This window comes from Eufriesea mexicana, unplaced genomic scaffold (assembly GCF_001483705.2).
Source record: "Eufriesea mexicana isolate 0111107269 unplaced genomic scaffold, ASM148370v2 scaffold1030, whole genome shotgun sequence".
Lineage (NCBI taxonomy): Eukaryota > Metazoa > Arthropoda > Insecta > Hymenoptera > Apidae > Eufriesea > Eufriesea mexicana.
Genome location: NW_016909159.1, coordinates 424,079 through 438,452, shown reverse-complemented (window position 1 = coordinate 438,452; position 14,374 = coordinate 424,079). Strand labels below are relative to the sequence as shown.

Sequence of the window (14,374 nt, the reverse complement as noted above, 5' to 3'; positions counted from 1 at the left end):
TATTTGTGAAAATTAATATTCAATTTACTGTTGATAAGTTGTTTTTATTTTCTTTTTTCTTTAACTTCTTTTATTCTTTTTACCACTATAATCCTATTTTAAAGATACTCGTGCTAAACAATAATGTTACAAAAAGATATTCGACTTTTTATCGTAGCATTCTTTTATTTTGAATGAAACCGAAACTACGACCTGCTTTCATTACATAACTGACGCACTTTACATACGAATGTACTACTACAATATACAGTAGCGCAATCAAACGCAAATAGAATCCTCTCACTTCGGTAATAAACGCTTTAATAAACATATTTGAATTACACAAGTTTTCTTAGATTATGCATGTACAATTACAATTTTACACAACAATAAGTAATAATTATTTATATTTTATAATATGTTTGATTTTTAACACATAAAGAATTTTGATTCTTTTTTTTAGACCTCCAAGGAATATAATAGAAATTAGTATAATAAAATTATAGTTATTAATAAAATATTGAAAAATATAATTTGAAAAATACATAAGAAAGTTGGAAAATATTATTGTCCAAAGAATATACAACATTATGGCCAGTATTTTAGTTTACAAAATGCAATAATATGACAACATCTATGGTATTCCTGTATATGATGATTTAATTGATTTTCGCAATATTCGATTTAAAAGTATTCAGTTCCGAAGTATCCTATAATAACTGTGTCTAAAGTGTTAGGTTACTGTTAAGGCAGCCATCTTCCTCGATATTCGATTTAAAAGCATTCAGTTTCGTATTAGTCAGTTTCAAGGTATTTGATAATAACAAATAGGTTATGTTCAATATTTATCTCATCCCTTTTTTTTCTCTTTTCTTTTATCGTAATTACTTCCCCTGAGGTCAATCCATCCGCAGGGGTTTATGATGAAAGCGTGTCGCGCTCGTACAAACGATTAATCCTATTCCCAAGGGTATAAAACTCGCGGCTAGCTCCATTATTACAGCAAACATAGTATTTTCCACGGTAGAAAATCCCTTAGGAGATATTTTTCATGGAACTATGTACCAGAAATATTAATAATTCAGGGGAAGCCATCATCAACTGCAATGTTTTTAACTAGACTTTTAAAATATTACGTTTAATATTTTTTAATATATTTTTGTAACATTTATTAATAATTATAATATTTTATTTCAGGACATTGTGCGAAATATTATATAATGTTAAATATCATGAATTTATCTAGTTCATGGTGAAATCAAGTTGAAGTTGTATTGTTATTTAACAATGTACATTTACATGTTAGAAATAACAATATACTTGTAGTGTTCTTAAAAATCGTAATTCGTAAAACGAAATAATTTCGTTTTAAATAATTAACAAAAATTTATTTATGCTTCATACATTTACTTTACTCGTTCTATAGATAATTGATATTTCCTTCACTTCAAAAAAACGTTATAAATTTCATTTAAAAATTAATTTGAGCATTATAAAACTTAAAAACTCTTACCTCATGAAATTTTACAAATTTTCCTCGAAATCTATTTAAATATCGTCGAAACTACAAATAGACGAAATCTTCTATGCAAATAGTTGCCAGTCCGTTTCGAATTCGATCATTTCAAAGTTGACAAACAAGCCATTAGTGGAATATTCGATATTGTTAACCCAATGGTGGTCCAGTGAATCGACAAAATTTCACTGCCTAAAGAACCTTCATTACCATAAAAGGGAATTCTGAACTCTGCTAGCTTGACATCGATTTCAAGGTATGTTTTTCAAGAATGCAGCTCGGGACCCTAATGAAATGTAAAAATCTACACAATATACGCATATTAGGGTGAAAATCGAAAAGCTAACGTGGATGTTTTGTTGGTTAATATAATATGGCTCGATCGTGTGTCAATTGATTTTTTTCCGTAGGTAAAGTAGAATACCGTAAACAGTGTTTTCAACGTGGAATAATTTTCAGTTTCTTCGAATTTTCTATAAAAAGATTTATGAAATACGCTTAATGCTTTAATATTCAATATGGTACTATCTAAAGTTATAACAATTTTGTAATAATAATTATTTTCATTTCAATCTTTTTAGTACTTCTTTTATTGATTGACAAATATTGCATTTTTCTTAAAAAATTAAAGTATTACATAATGATGTGAAACTGGTCATTAAAGAAAGTATTACTTTGGTTTATGACAAAAAGAACTGCTACTCTAAATTTGTTATACAATATTCAATTTTTGGAATGGAATAAAGAGAAAAATATTTTGTTGATAATAAATGCGATAAGGAAGTAACAAAGGCAACTGTAATGGAAAAGATATTACAAAATATTAGTTTATTTTAGAATCTTATTAATAAGGTTACACTTCGCAAGCAGGTATACATAAAAGACAATAATGTTGTCACAATTTATCCCTCATAATTTTCATTCCCTTTAACATACACTTCACAAGCACAGTATATAAAATTTATGAAAATAAAAGTTTTTACTCTTTGTAAAATGAAAATAAATAAGAAATTAATCTTCAAAAAAATTTGTATTCAATTTTAATGTCAATAATTGAAATCAAAGAATTGTAATAGAAATAAAATCTAATAAAATGTCATTTTCAAAAGAAATAAAATACTCTTGAAACTTACTAGAACTAGTCGAGAAAATTTCTTTTACGAATAATTTATTTAATTTATTTAATTTAAAGACAAAAGATAAGGAAGTCATTGAAAAAATATTAGTTGAGATATAGATGGCACGAAGTTACTCACTTCATTGGATAAACATTGGATAAACTATCAATTCTATAAGAACATATTGCCTTTAAATTTTGTTTAGACCTCGTTACGATGTTTCCTAGCAACCCAATAGTATTCGAACACGAACAATCTCTCGGTAAACGAGCGAGATACACAGTGATGAAAATCAAATGACGTAACATAACCTCACTTAATGTTGCAGGGTTGAGAGGTACTTTACGACGAAATTCGTGGAAGGCATCAAGCTAGGATTGAAAATCAATGCGCTGGTTTTATTGCACACTTCCGTTTCGGTGCGTCTTCTTCAAGGAATCCAATGATCTTTGTAATTGCGACGGAGTCTGTTCTCGCGAAATTCGTGGTTTTCCACGTCTTGACCATACCAGGACTACGCTCGAACTTATTCTGGCACCATAACCGAGGTTTATGCGCCTCCGTTACCTTGCCAGCTCCGTATTCGTGATACTTGCTCGCTGATTGCGCTTCGTAACAGAGATGATGCGTTTTACTACTATTGGTTCCATTTTTCTTATTTTTTTCTAAATTTTTTCCAGCTTTTTTTTAACTACTGTTTTCCAAGAACAGCTAAGAAATAGGTTCATTATCGTTATTTACGAACACTTTTTCTTGCAGTACGTACCATTGTGTTTCAATTTGATTTTATTTTAACTTCTCTGGAAATTAAGAGCACTGGAAATAAATTATGCGAATAAATAAATCATGAAATTTTGAAATTGTTGTAATACTGGCTAATTAATATAGAGTTGTATGGTAATAAGTGTAAGACTAATTTTTACAAATACTTGTTGGAATGATATTACAATTTGGTATGTACAATAAGTGCCAAAAATTGGCAGTTATTATTAAGATGCATGGAATTTTCTATTTCTGGAATCATTCTTAGAATATATATAAATATTTTTCCTACTTATGATATAGTAAATTTTATTAGGAATCTAATTATGCTTTCGAAATTTTACATTTTTTAAGTTTTTGAAAAGAGCTAAAGTTCCCAAAACTGAATAAAATTTGTAAAGAAATCAAAAACAGATATTCATAAAAAGAATTGGAAGATTCAAAATGATAAAAAAGAGGTGGAAATCTTTTACATCTTACAAATTTCATATCGATATCAAAAATAAATTTAATTTCATAACAATAATTGCAACAGAACAATAAAACTGTAATATTATTATTATTAACAATATCACTGTTAATGATACTATTAATATTTGTACAATTTATATAATAAAAGTAATCGTATTATTTTGTTATATCGCTAATTATATCGCTAATTACAAATTACTATAATTAACATGCAGCAAATAATACTAAAGTGCGATATGAGAATGAAAGAAACAATTTTTCGAATATTTCCGTAATGAAACGGACAAATGAGATCCGGCGTTTGCCAAAAAGGAAAATGTAGTCTTAAAGTATTTCTCTCGAAGGAATTTCTCAGCAGTGTATCAATAGGTATCCTGTAGACACGTTAATGCGAGAAACACTTAAATCGAATGCTCTACCGAGAAGCTGATTACTTTACGAGGAAATTTTCATGGAATATGCACGCATTTACAATTTCCTTATGGCGAAAAACGGCGACTGGACTTAATCTGCCGTTTTCATGAACGATTTACGCAATGAAAAGATTGATTTTACTTCCCTTTAACGCGTTTTTGACACTTTCAAGCAAACTTTTCCGTTTTTATTAAAAATTAATAATGTAATAATATAAAATTGAAAAATTAATAATGTGATAATATAAAATTGTAAAATTTCGTTCACATTTCTACAAGAAGACAATGAACTTGGAATTAACATAGATAAGTGACATAAATTTGAAAAAGGAACCTGAAACTTAAATAAAATATGTAAAATGATAAGGAAATTATTATAACAATACCTTTTAGATTTTTTTTTTTCGTTTGTTACTTTTATGCGTGTCGGTGATTATGAAAGTTAAAAAAGTTAAAAAAGTGATTAAATCCAGTATGCTCCTTAACAAAATATTGAAAGTTTCACGGTTTAAGCGTATTACAAATTAAAAAATAAAATAGAATAGTTTCTTTTATAATTGTAATGTAAATTAATGCAACGTTAAATGAGGGGTGAAATTATTTTTGGGGGAGTTTTTAATTAGACCACTTTTATAATTACCGGCGTATATAATATTAATCTCCAACAGCCAATTAAGCGCAATTTAAAAATTTTGAAGATTAAAGTGGATAGAAGAAATAACATGTAACATTAAATTATTTAATATATTTGTTAGTAATTAGAAAGTGGTAATTACTAAATTAATTTTTCACATTTTCAAATCATATTGCGCGTAAAAATCTGTAAAAATTAATCATTTTTATTTCTTGAATTTTGAATTTCTCTGCTTTGTCTTTCCAACCTTTAATTTCTTTATTTTGTTTGAATTTTGAATTTTATTACTTTATTTCTTGAATTTTGAGTTTTCCTACATTGTTCCTAGAATTTTGAGTTTTTTTATTTTATTTCTTGAGTCTTTAATTTCTCTCTTTTATTTCAATTTTGATTTTTACTATTTTATTTCTTGAATTTTGAGTTTTCCTATTTTATTTCTTGACTTTTTAATTTCTCTCTTTTGTTTGAATTTTGAATTTCTTTAATTTATTATTTGGTATTTTATTTTTCCTACATTGTTTCTAGAATTTTCCGTATCCCTACTTTATTTCTTCAATTTTGGATTTCTCTATCTTATTTCTGGAATTTTATTCGTTCTTTCTTCAGACTTGGAATCTTGACAATTACGTTTATATAATTTTCTGCTCAGAACCAACTCAAAATCACATTGTAAATTAACTAATTAATTTCTGTTCACACGCAATGAAACATCCTGTATAACTGAAACTTCGTCAAAGCTTTTCAACGCACCCTATACAACGAGACCTACGTTATTCATCTGTTCGCTAATTATAAGAGTAAATTAACCATTAAACGAAAAAATATTCAATTAGCACGCGGAGTTCACGGAGTAAAAGCTTAAGTTGTTCGGGCTGTAATAACAATTTTTTTTCTTCTACCATAATTTTAATACGACTGTTGAATATTCAATTGGCGTGCAGATTTAACAGCGAAAACTTAATTTATTCTAACAGCAATAAAAGTTCTTTTGTCGCATTGAAGTTAAAGCATGAACTTTTATTAATAATTGCAGTTAAATTACATATTGTAAAATATCACTTTGGATTTGAATTTTTTTCTATATTTACACAAGAAATAGGAGAGTACACTAGATATAGAAGAGTAAATAATTAGTAATTCGATTAATAATCAATAATTATCATTCGTTATAGCACTTCGATTATGGTATTTTCTGGCAAATTTTAGCTTATACTTATAGCTTATACTTTAATTAACAATGATTACGTTATTTTAACTTCGAAATTAAATTAGATTTTCAGAAAGGATAATTCGAAACACAGAAAAACAAAGAATTCTAATTTAAATTCAACATTTTATCCCTATTTTAGTAACTACTTAATAATCAGTAGCTTTTTAGTAATTAATAACTTCTTAATAATTAACTACAAGAAATGAATTTTACACTTATTTCGCGCTTGCATCTATTTATTTTCCAAAATTCTAAAAACTGTTTTCGCAAAATAATAGGAAATGAAATCATTAAATTGTTTATAATTATAATGTTGTAATGTTTATGGTTGTTTATAGTTGTAACAAATATAGTTTCTTAATTTTTCCAAACATTTTGAAAGCCATATTTCAAAAGAAAACATACGGAACTTAGACCACTTTTATGATCATTAATTCACGTAAAACGTTATACAAAAATTATACAAAAATTGTCATTTCAATTTTTTTGCAAAAATAGAATTGAAAAATTCGTAGCAAAAACAACCCTTATTAATTCTATTTATTTTTCAAAAGTCAAGGAAGATGCCATCTTTAATTCCTTTTACATAAAACCGATGAATTTTCCTTGCATTATAATTTAGGAAACATATGCTTATTACAACAATATGTTCCTACTTATTATAAAAATATTTATTATTTATAATACCGATTGTACAACGGAATCGTATTACACTGATACTGATATATATCGAAACGAACAAATATAGGGAAAATAAATGGAAGGTTCAAGAAGAGTCGTGCTTGAAATTCGATTATACAATTTAGAGAAAACTTTAATCTGTGAAATATTCGTCAGATAAATTATTACAATTTCACACCATGTCCAGGATTAATGAAACACTTGGTCGAAAGGACCTTGTATAAGATTGCCAACAGGTCTGAAGATTAATTTCCTCGGAACAAATCATAATTAAATGGCTTCGATATACGTAGCTGATGTTTTCTCCAAGTGGAATATTCATTTCGGGGAAAGTGCGCACGGACTCTTAATTAATAAGTAATTATTCTAAGATGGATGTCGGGCCGCGACGGCGACATTTTATTCTCGTTAAGCTAAATTTTAACCACAGACGTGCCATTTGTTGCATTAACGTCTCATTAACCGGTGAAAGTTCGCCGTTACACATTTTTTTCATCGTTCCGAAAGCGATGCCACCTGCTGTTTCTCCCCTACGAGAAGCAGCTTCGTTATTCTAAGCTTTCTTTTTCTTATAAAATCACTTCCGTTTCTCGAGCTTCGTTTCTAAGCTTTTATCGATATACTACAAATAACGAGATATGATTAAAAAATATATATATTTTTTATTATATTCTATTATTTATTTGATAATTTATTTTATATCTTTTATTTTATCTTTTATTCTATTTTATTGTACATATTTTTAATTTTAATACATACCTCAATAAATAGTTCTTATATGACTTGCTATTATTTATAATTCCATAATAAAGTAATAATACTTTATATAACATTTTTTCCTCCTTTTCATCTGTATATTATATCTGTGTATCTGTATATTTTCGCAATTTAATGGAAAACACCGGGACACCTTGTATAATACATTGTATAATACATTGGATTAAAATTCATTGATCGTTTCCTGGTAATATGAATCATAAAAATAAAAATATAAATAAGATTATTATAAAAATTATTATTTAAATAAAAATAACATTATTTTATTGTAATAGATATTATTAATGCAGATAATATTTTTCAACATTTCAAACTTCGCCATTACTCTTTTTACATGACCCGTGACTATCCGTATCTTTTCTTACGATATAACCTTTATTTTATACAAGTTTTAAATTACCTCGATTTCTGTTCCTCTAATGCCTTCTAAATTGACGAAGTTTACAATGTCACCTTGTATATTAGATACCTTTCCTTCGCTAAATATATCGTTTTATATACCCGACGTTCCGAAAGCGTTATAATTCTTCGATTTTCATTCGATCGAATTTCCTTCGAAATTCTTTCAAAATCAGCCCCTTTTCGAGGATACCGAGAAGAATGCCCCCTGCCTGTTGCATAGCTAAGGGTTCGCTTTCACGAGTATTCAACGCCCGTTTTTGGTTCGTCGAAAGTTCTTAAACGCGCATAAATTGCCAGAACATAGGAATACAATGGTATCATCAGAGCATCGTTGACTTTTTATCCACGTTAATTTATTCCGACAAGCGTGAAGGCTCCAAGTGGCTGCTGTTTAGAATTTAGGACTTGAATAGTCTCGTTTACGTTAAGTTATACGACGTATAACCATAAAACACCTGATTACTGTTTACTACGTGATAAATCACCGTCTATTGCGGCTATTTTTGTGTTGCCAAGTGTTTTAGAGATTTTCATTGGTCCCCTTCTTTATTTTATGCCCCTCTTTTGAATTTGTCTTTCTTTGTTCATTGATCCCACACGTCTAAAATATTTAAATTATTTCGTTTACTTAAGTAGTTTATTTAAATTCGTTGCAGTAACGCAATATATTTTGTTTTGTAATAATACCATAGTTCTTTTCATTGAATAAGTTGGTGCTAGTAAATATTATGTGTCACTTACAAAGTATGTAAAATAGTATTAAAATTAGTATTAAAATAATTATTACTTGTATTAATAAATTATTAATACAAGTAATTATTATTACTATTAATATTACAATATTATTAATTGTAATAATGATTACTTTGTCTTTTATGATAATATTAATAATACTCAATGTGTGATTGAAAATTAAGATTCATTTAACACTAGAATTACTAAAGAGATCAAAATTATGTTTCTTAGATTTTTTATTTTTGCAGTTACTGCACTTTTGGCAAAGTTATTAATTTTTATCTAAATAGGAGCATAATTGTAATAATATTTCTTTTTTTCCATTATACCAATTTAATTTCTATTTTCTGTATATTATAGAAAGGTACGTATTAAAAGTCGACATAACCTTATTTAAAAATGAAAAAGTTATTCCTAAATATATGCAATAAATTTTAATAAAAATTAATTTTAAATATTATCATAATTATTTTGCTGGTCCTATTGCTATACATAAAGCAACGATTTTTACACATTTTAATACGTATACACATTAATTTCAACTCTACTATTTCTTATCAATTCCATAAAAATACATAACTTTTGTAAGTGGTGATAAATGGAACGAAATCAATAAAAGAATATTCAACGGTAGTGAAGTGGGTCATCATTGATTGCAAAAGGAAGGATAATTCGCTATTGTTCATGTTACAACTCTATTTAAATGCGTGCATAAAAATGGATAAATAACTTAGTTTATGTAACTTTCTGACGAATTGCATGAAAGCTTCTGTAAATAAAAAAATTCATCGTGATTACTTAGTAGTAAGACAATAAAATCGCACACCAATTTCAGTTGCTTAAAAGCGATATTATGCAATACAATTATTTCATATAAAAGTTTAATAAATGTATTATTAAATTTTACTTCACTGTACATTTCAGAAATATATTTCTGTTCCTTTGAAAAATCAAAATTAAATGAAATACATTATTTGTAACCTAAAATTTGAGATCTGTCTTCCTCGAATAAAAAATTCATAAAATATCTTCAAAAGCTGATAATAAATGAAATAATAGTCTATTTTATAGTGAATTGTAGAAATTTCAGCCTAATTACTTAAATGTCAAAGTAAAATCTTAATTTTTAAATGTATTTTGAAGAAAAGAAGTGATATTCAGAACAATATAGTTTTTAATTACTATACTTAATGTATGCGCCCCCCCAACACACACACACACACACACACACACTCACTCACTCATACACATACACACACAAAACATACATTTACTATAAAGCACTACCATGAAATCTGTATCACAGTTCGTGTTATCGCAATTTATGTTAAGCTAATATCTCACAATTGTTATAGAATAGAGGTATCGTAAACTAAATACGGGTTTTCTGTTATTCTTTTGATTTTTAACATCAAAAGTCACATCGTTATTGACGCTGTTTTATAGATTATTTTTGCGTGATATTTTCCGATACTAACACAAACATGAAAATTCACGTCAATAAATTATTTTTTAATTAAAACGTATACATATATATATATATATATATATATACGGTGTATTTTCTTATCTTGAGCATACGTAACATTTTTGTTATTTCTGATAATACAAAAAAATGTGTAAGGGAAAAGTTGCATAGTTTCATGGAGTGAAGGTCATTTAAATCAAAATCTCAAGATCATTATTATTTTTTTTAATGGAAGTGTATATTTTCGTTAATGTAATATTGTAACTGTGAATAGAACTTTTAGATGACATTGAATACCAAAAATTGTATATTTACGTGAAAAAGAAGTGAAATAAAAATGAACGTATTCTAACAAGTACAAAACGTACATACTTTATTACACTATACCTATATATTATATTATACTATACGTGTGTCAAAACGAGTTCAACCATATGGTATATTATGGCTTCCAAGGTCAGAATAAAAGAAATATTTCAAATTAAAAATACTATACTTTATGATAACAATCGGGCAAGGAAATATTAAAAAAAAAAAATTGAAAAAACACATCATTATATAAAAATATATTTCAATTTTGACATTTTAATATTTACAAAAGTGCAATTGAATATTATACACATAATTTATTGGGTTTAATTAAAAGTACACAACTTCATTAATAAATATTTAATAAAATGATTAATATTGAATACAATAATGTTGATACATGTAACTAGCATGTCAACAAGAACAGAATAGAATGCGGAAAAACAAGAAAAATATCCGATAACGTGAGCGTTACATATATAAACTAAAACCTAATTCACATAATTAAATAGGTTTTATTTGAATTTCCTTATGGAGTTCTTCCACATAAACCTGATATGTCAAATATATTTGTATCCTTTAATAACTTACTTGCAGACATTTGTTCATATAAAATTGGAACAGCTGCTTTTGTCAAACGCTTACGTTTGATATCATCATTTTGATTTACGGAACATATTATAACTTCATTTACTACATGTTGTACAGAATAACATACCATGAATTGAAATATAGTTTTCAGATCGTTTTTCACTTTCTTTTTAATATTTCGATCTCGACAAACTAAGTTCAAAATAAAAAAACCGTCATTTGTTAAACAGTCGGCAACTGATTTTATAATAGGCAATTCTAAAAATTGTTTAGGTGGACAACTCATTCCAACTGTAGTATCTTTATTGTCCACATCAAAAAGTATAGCTCTATATTTTTTGCCGCTTATTGCAGTTTCTTTTATGACTTGTATTCCATCCGCAATTTCAACCTTCATTCTATCATCAAGAATAAGACCAAAATAGTCTGTAGCAACTTTTAACATTTTCTCATCAATTTCAATTGCTGTAATTTTTAACTGAAAAAATATAAATATATATTTTGTTAAATATTTGTAGCAATATGTTTAATGATTTCAATCAATCAAATTAAAATACTATGTACATACCTTAGGAAGAATATTATACAAAAATGTACACAAACTACCTCCACCTAAACCTATAATCATTATTTCATTACATTCTTTAGGATTCATCAAAGCACAAACACCAATGCTCATGTATGAATGATGATCACATGCTAAGATTAAAGGATTAACAATTTTTTTCATTTTACCTCGTCTAGACTTAACTAAAAAAAATTATATATAAATTTAAATTATTAAAATTATTTCTATAAAATAAATAATGATAAAATTTTATACCCTGCTTAAGTCGAGCTTCACTTTGTATAACATAAGGAATATTCAAAAAAATTAATCTTCTAAATTCAATACCATCTCTTTCAATCTCTTCAACAATGAAAGGACCACTCATATCACTTTTTCCTTCATAACATATATTTCTGACCCCAACATCTGTACCCATGGATAAAAATGGAATATCACTCTTTGCAGATAAACCTTGTGGTGCTAAATTCAAAATACAGTCTTCGATTTCACTTTTTATAGCATCCCAGCTTTCAAATTTATGTTTCCTACATAATGTCACAATGGCAAGTCTATCATATTGTGAGCTCTCCAAAACGCGCTGTCTACCTTCTTTTGTACTAAATAGCCAGTCTGCTTCTCTAATAGAAGAGGCAAGTTTAAACATTATTTGGTTTATATTGTTAATATCATTAAATATACATTTAAACTAGACAAACTTACTTTGCATGTGGTACTATAAAAGCTGCATAACTTTTTATACCACGTATCTTGGGTTGATCTAAAACGTAAACTGTATAACGTGGATGTTTATTATCAGGGGAATATAAATTAAATGAGATTTCTCCAATATCAGCTACACTACGTTTTTGAAGACTGTTGAAAATAAATACGAATTGTTGTACTGACAATATAGCTGATATCATGTCATCTATTGATGACAATCGTCGTGGAGAACCCTCAACAAGTGCTACTTCCAGAACCTATTGCAATTGTACAATATATATAATCGAAAAATTGTTATTACAAATTGTTAAATTAAGAATTAAATATAAAATAAAACAAGTGACAACAAACTTGTCATTATAGTCCAAATAAGTTTATTTTTAAATACTCAATGTGACTAATTGTTAATATCGTTAACTTAACAATAAAAACTTGTGTTCATTATTTATTTATAATTTTTGACTATAAATACCTATAAAGAACATACCAGTGAATAATATATTTTTTCTTATTTTCACTTGTAAATTATTCTATAATATAATGATAAAATGAAATTCAAGTAGTTTAGTTATTTTATATACATAAAAATATAAATTTTGAACATAAATTTAACATAATACTAATAAAAAAATGGTTACTTATTTAATAATAATATAATCACTTACAGTCTGTGATAAGTTTGTAAATTTTGTAGCAATCACTGCAAAAACTGGGATTGAACTTCCATCTTCAATTCGTGCTTTTTCTTCTGCTTCATGACAACGTACTATACGAAACATGAATCCAGCATTTGGAAAATAAAATAAAAGTTGTTTCAAAATATGTTCTTGTAATAAAGAGATACAGATGTATCTGCCTCCATTACGCAGGACTCTTGTAATTTCCTATAATAAATAATAAGAACAATTACTATATATTTTTATAAAATATAATTAAATGCGTATATGTTATGATATAAAGATTGTTCATTCATTATTTAATACTAATCTAAGATTAATCAATGATATTTAATTGTATACCTTAAAATATTTATTAATAACAGATATTGTTCCTTCTTTAGTATCTGGCATAAGAGTATCTAAAGTACCTTTATCTATAATGACATTAAATGTATCATCAGAATATTTCATTTGTGTAGCATCCATATGTTCATAAACTAACTCTGGTCTTACAGATATATTAATATCACGCATTTGTTTGATAACAATATGAGATATATCAATGTTAGTAATATTTCTGAAAAGAAATAAAGAGTGAAAATAAGAAACAAGTAAGAAATAAGAATAAATGTAGAAATAATATTAATTAGTTGTACGAGAAAGAATGTTATTACAATCTTTAATAGAAAAATTAATCGATATCATTCTTTACAATCAAAGGATCATATAAAAAATTATAATTGTAAATAAACTAATTCTATTTTTAATGTATAAATAGGAATCAATGTAATTAGAAGTCTTATACCTGTAACCAGCATCATATAAACACATACTAACAGTCGAATTGCCACAACCAACAATTAAAACATTGTCTTTTACTTTTATATACTTTAAAAATATATTACATAATTCTGGATACTCTCCATACCTAAATGATTAGAAAAATTATATATATTTAAAGCTAATATATGTTTACTAATAAGTTATAAACATAAACAGGACATACCATTCAAAACTCTTTTTACCACGTTTTTTGAAGAATGTATTCCAGTATTCAACTTGACTAAATTCTTCGTGTGTTTTTGGTAATAAGTTCATACTTTCTACTTCTTAAATAAACTTATCAATTCAATAACATCGAATTATTTGAAATTAATTGCTTTTATAACTGTAGGATTACGTACTGACATTAAGTTAACCCTAGAGTAACATTGTAAAGTTATTATCAATGTCAAAAAATTTTAAAATGTTTATTAAGTCATAGACACATATTTAATATTATTTAATTTTGTATTGTATTTTTAATTAAAAATTAATTCGCATTAAATTACGTTATATTAGTAATGTTATCGTTTCACGTCACTCTAATAAGTAGA

General features: G+C 26.6%; 1 protein-coding gene across 1 annotated transcript; it reads right to left on the bottom strand.

Annotated features, from left to right (window-relative positions):
- Positions 1–11,004: 11,004 nt before the first annotated feature.
- Positions 11,005–14,096, bottom strand: LOC108547433 (methyltransferase-like protein 13). The gene is made up of 8 exons (XM_017899963.1): positions 14,005–14,096; positions 13,804–13,926; positions 13,359–13,575; positions 13,005–13,223; positions 12,337–12,596; positions 11,890–12,254; positions 11,635–11,816; positions 11,005–11,544 (listed from the first exon to the last, which is right to left on the bottom strand). Exons 1-8 carry the CDS (start codon positions 14,094–14,096, stop codon positions 11,005–11,007), a joined length of 1,998 nt encoding a protein of 665 aa, XP_017755452.1.
- Positions 14,097–14,374: the final 278 nt, after the last annotated feature.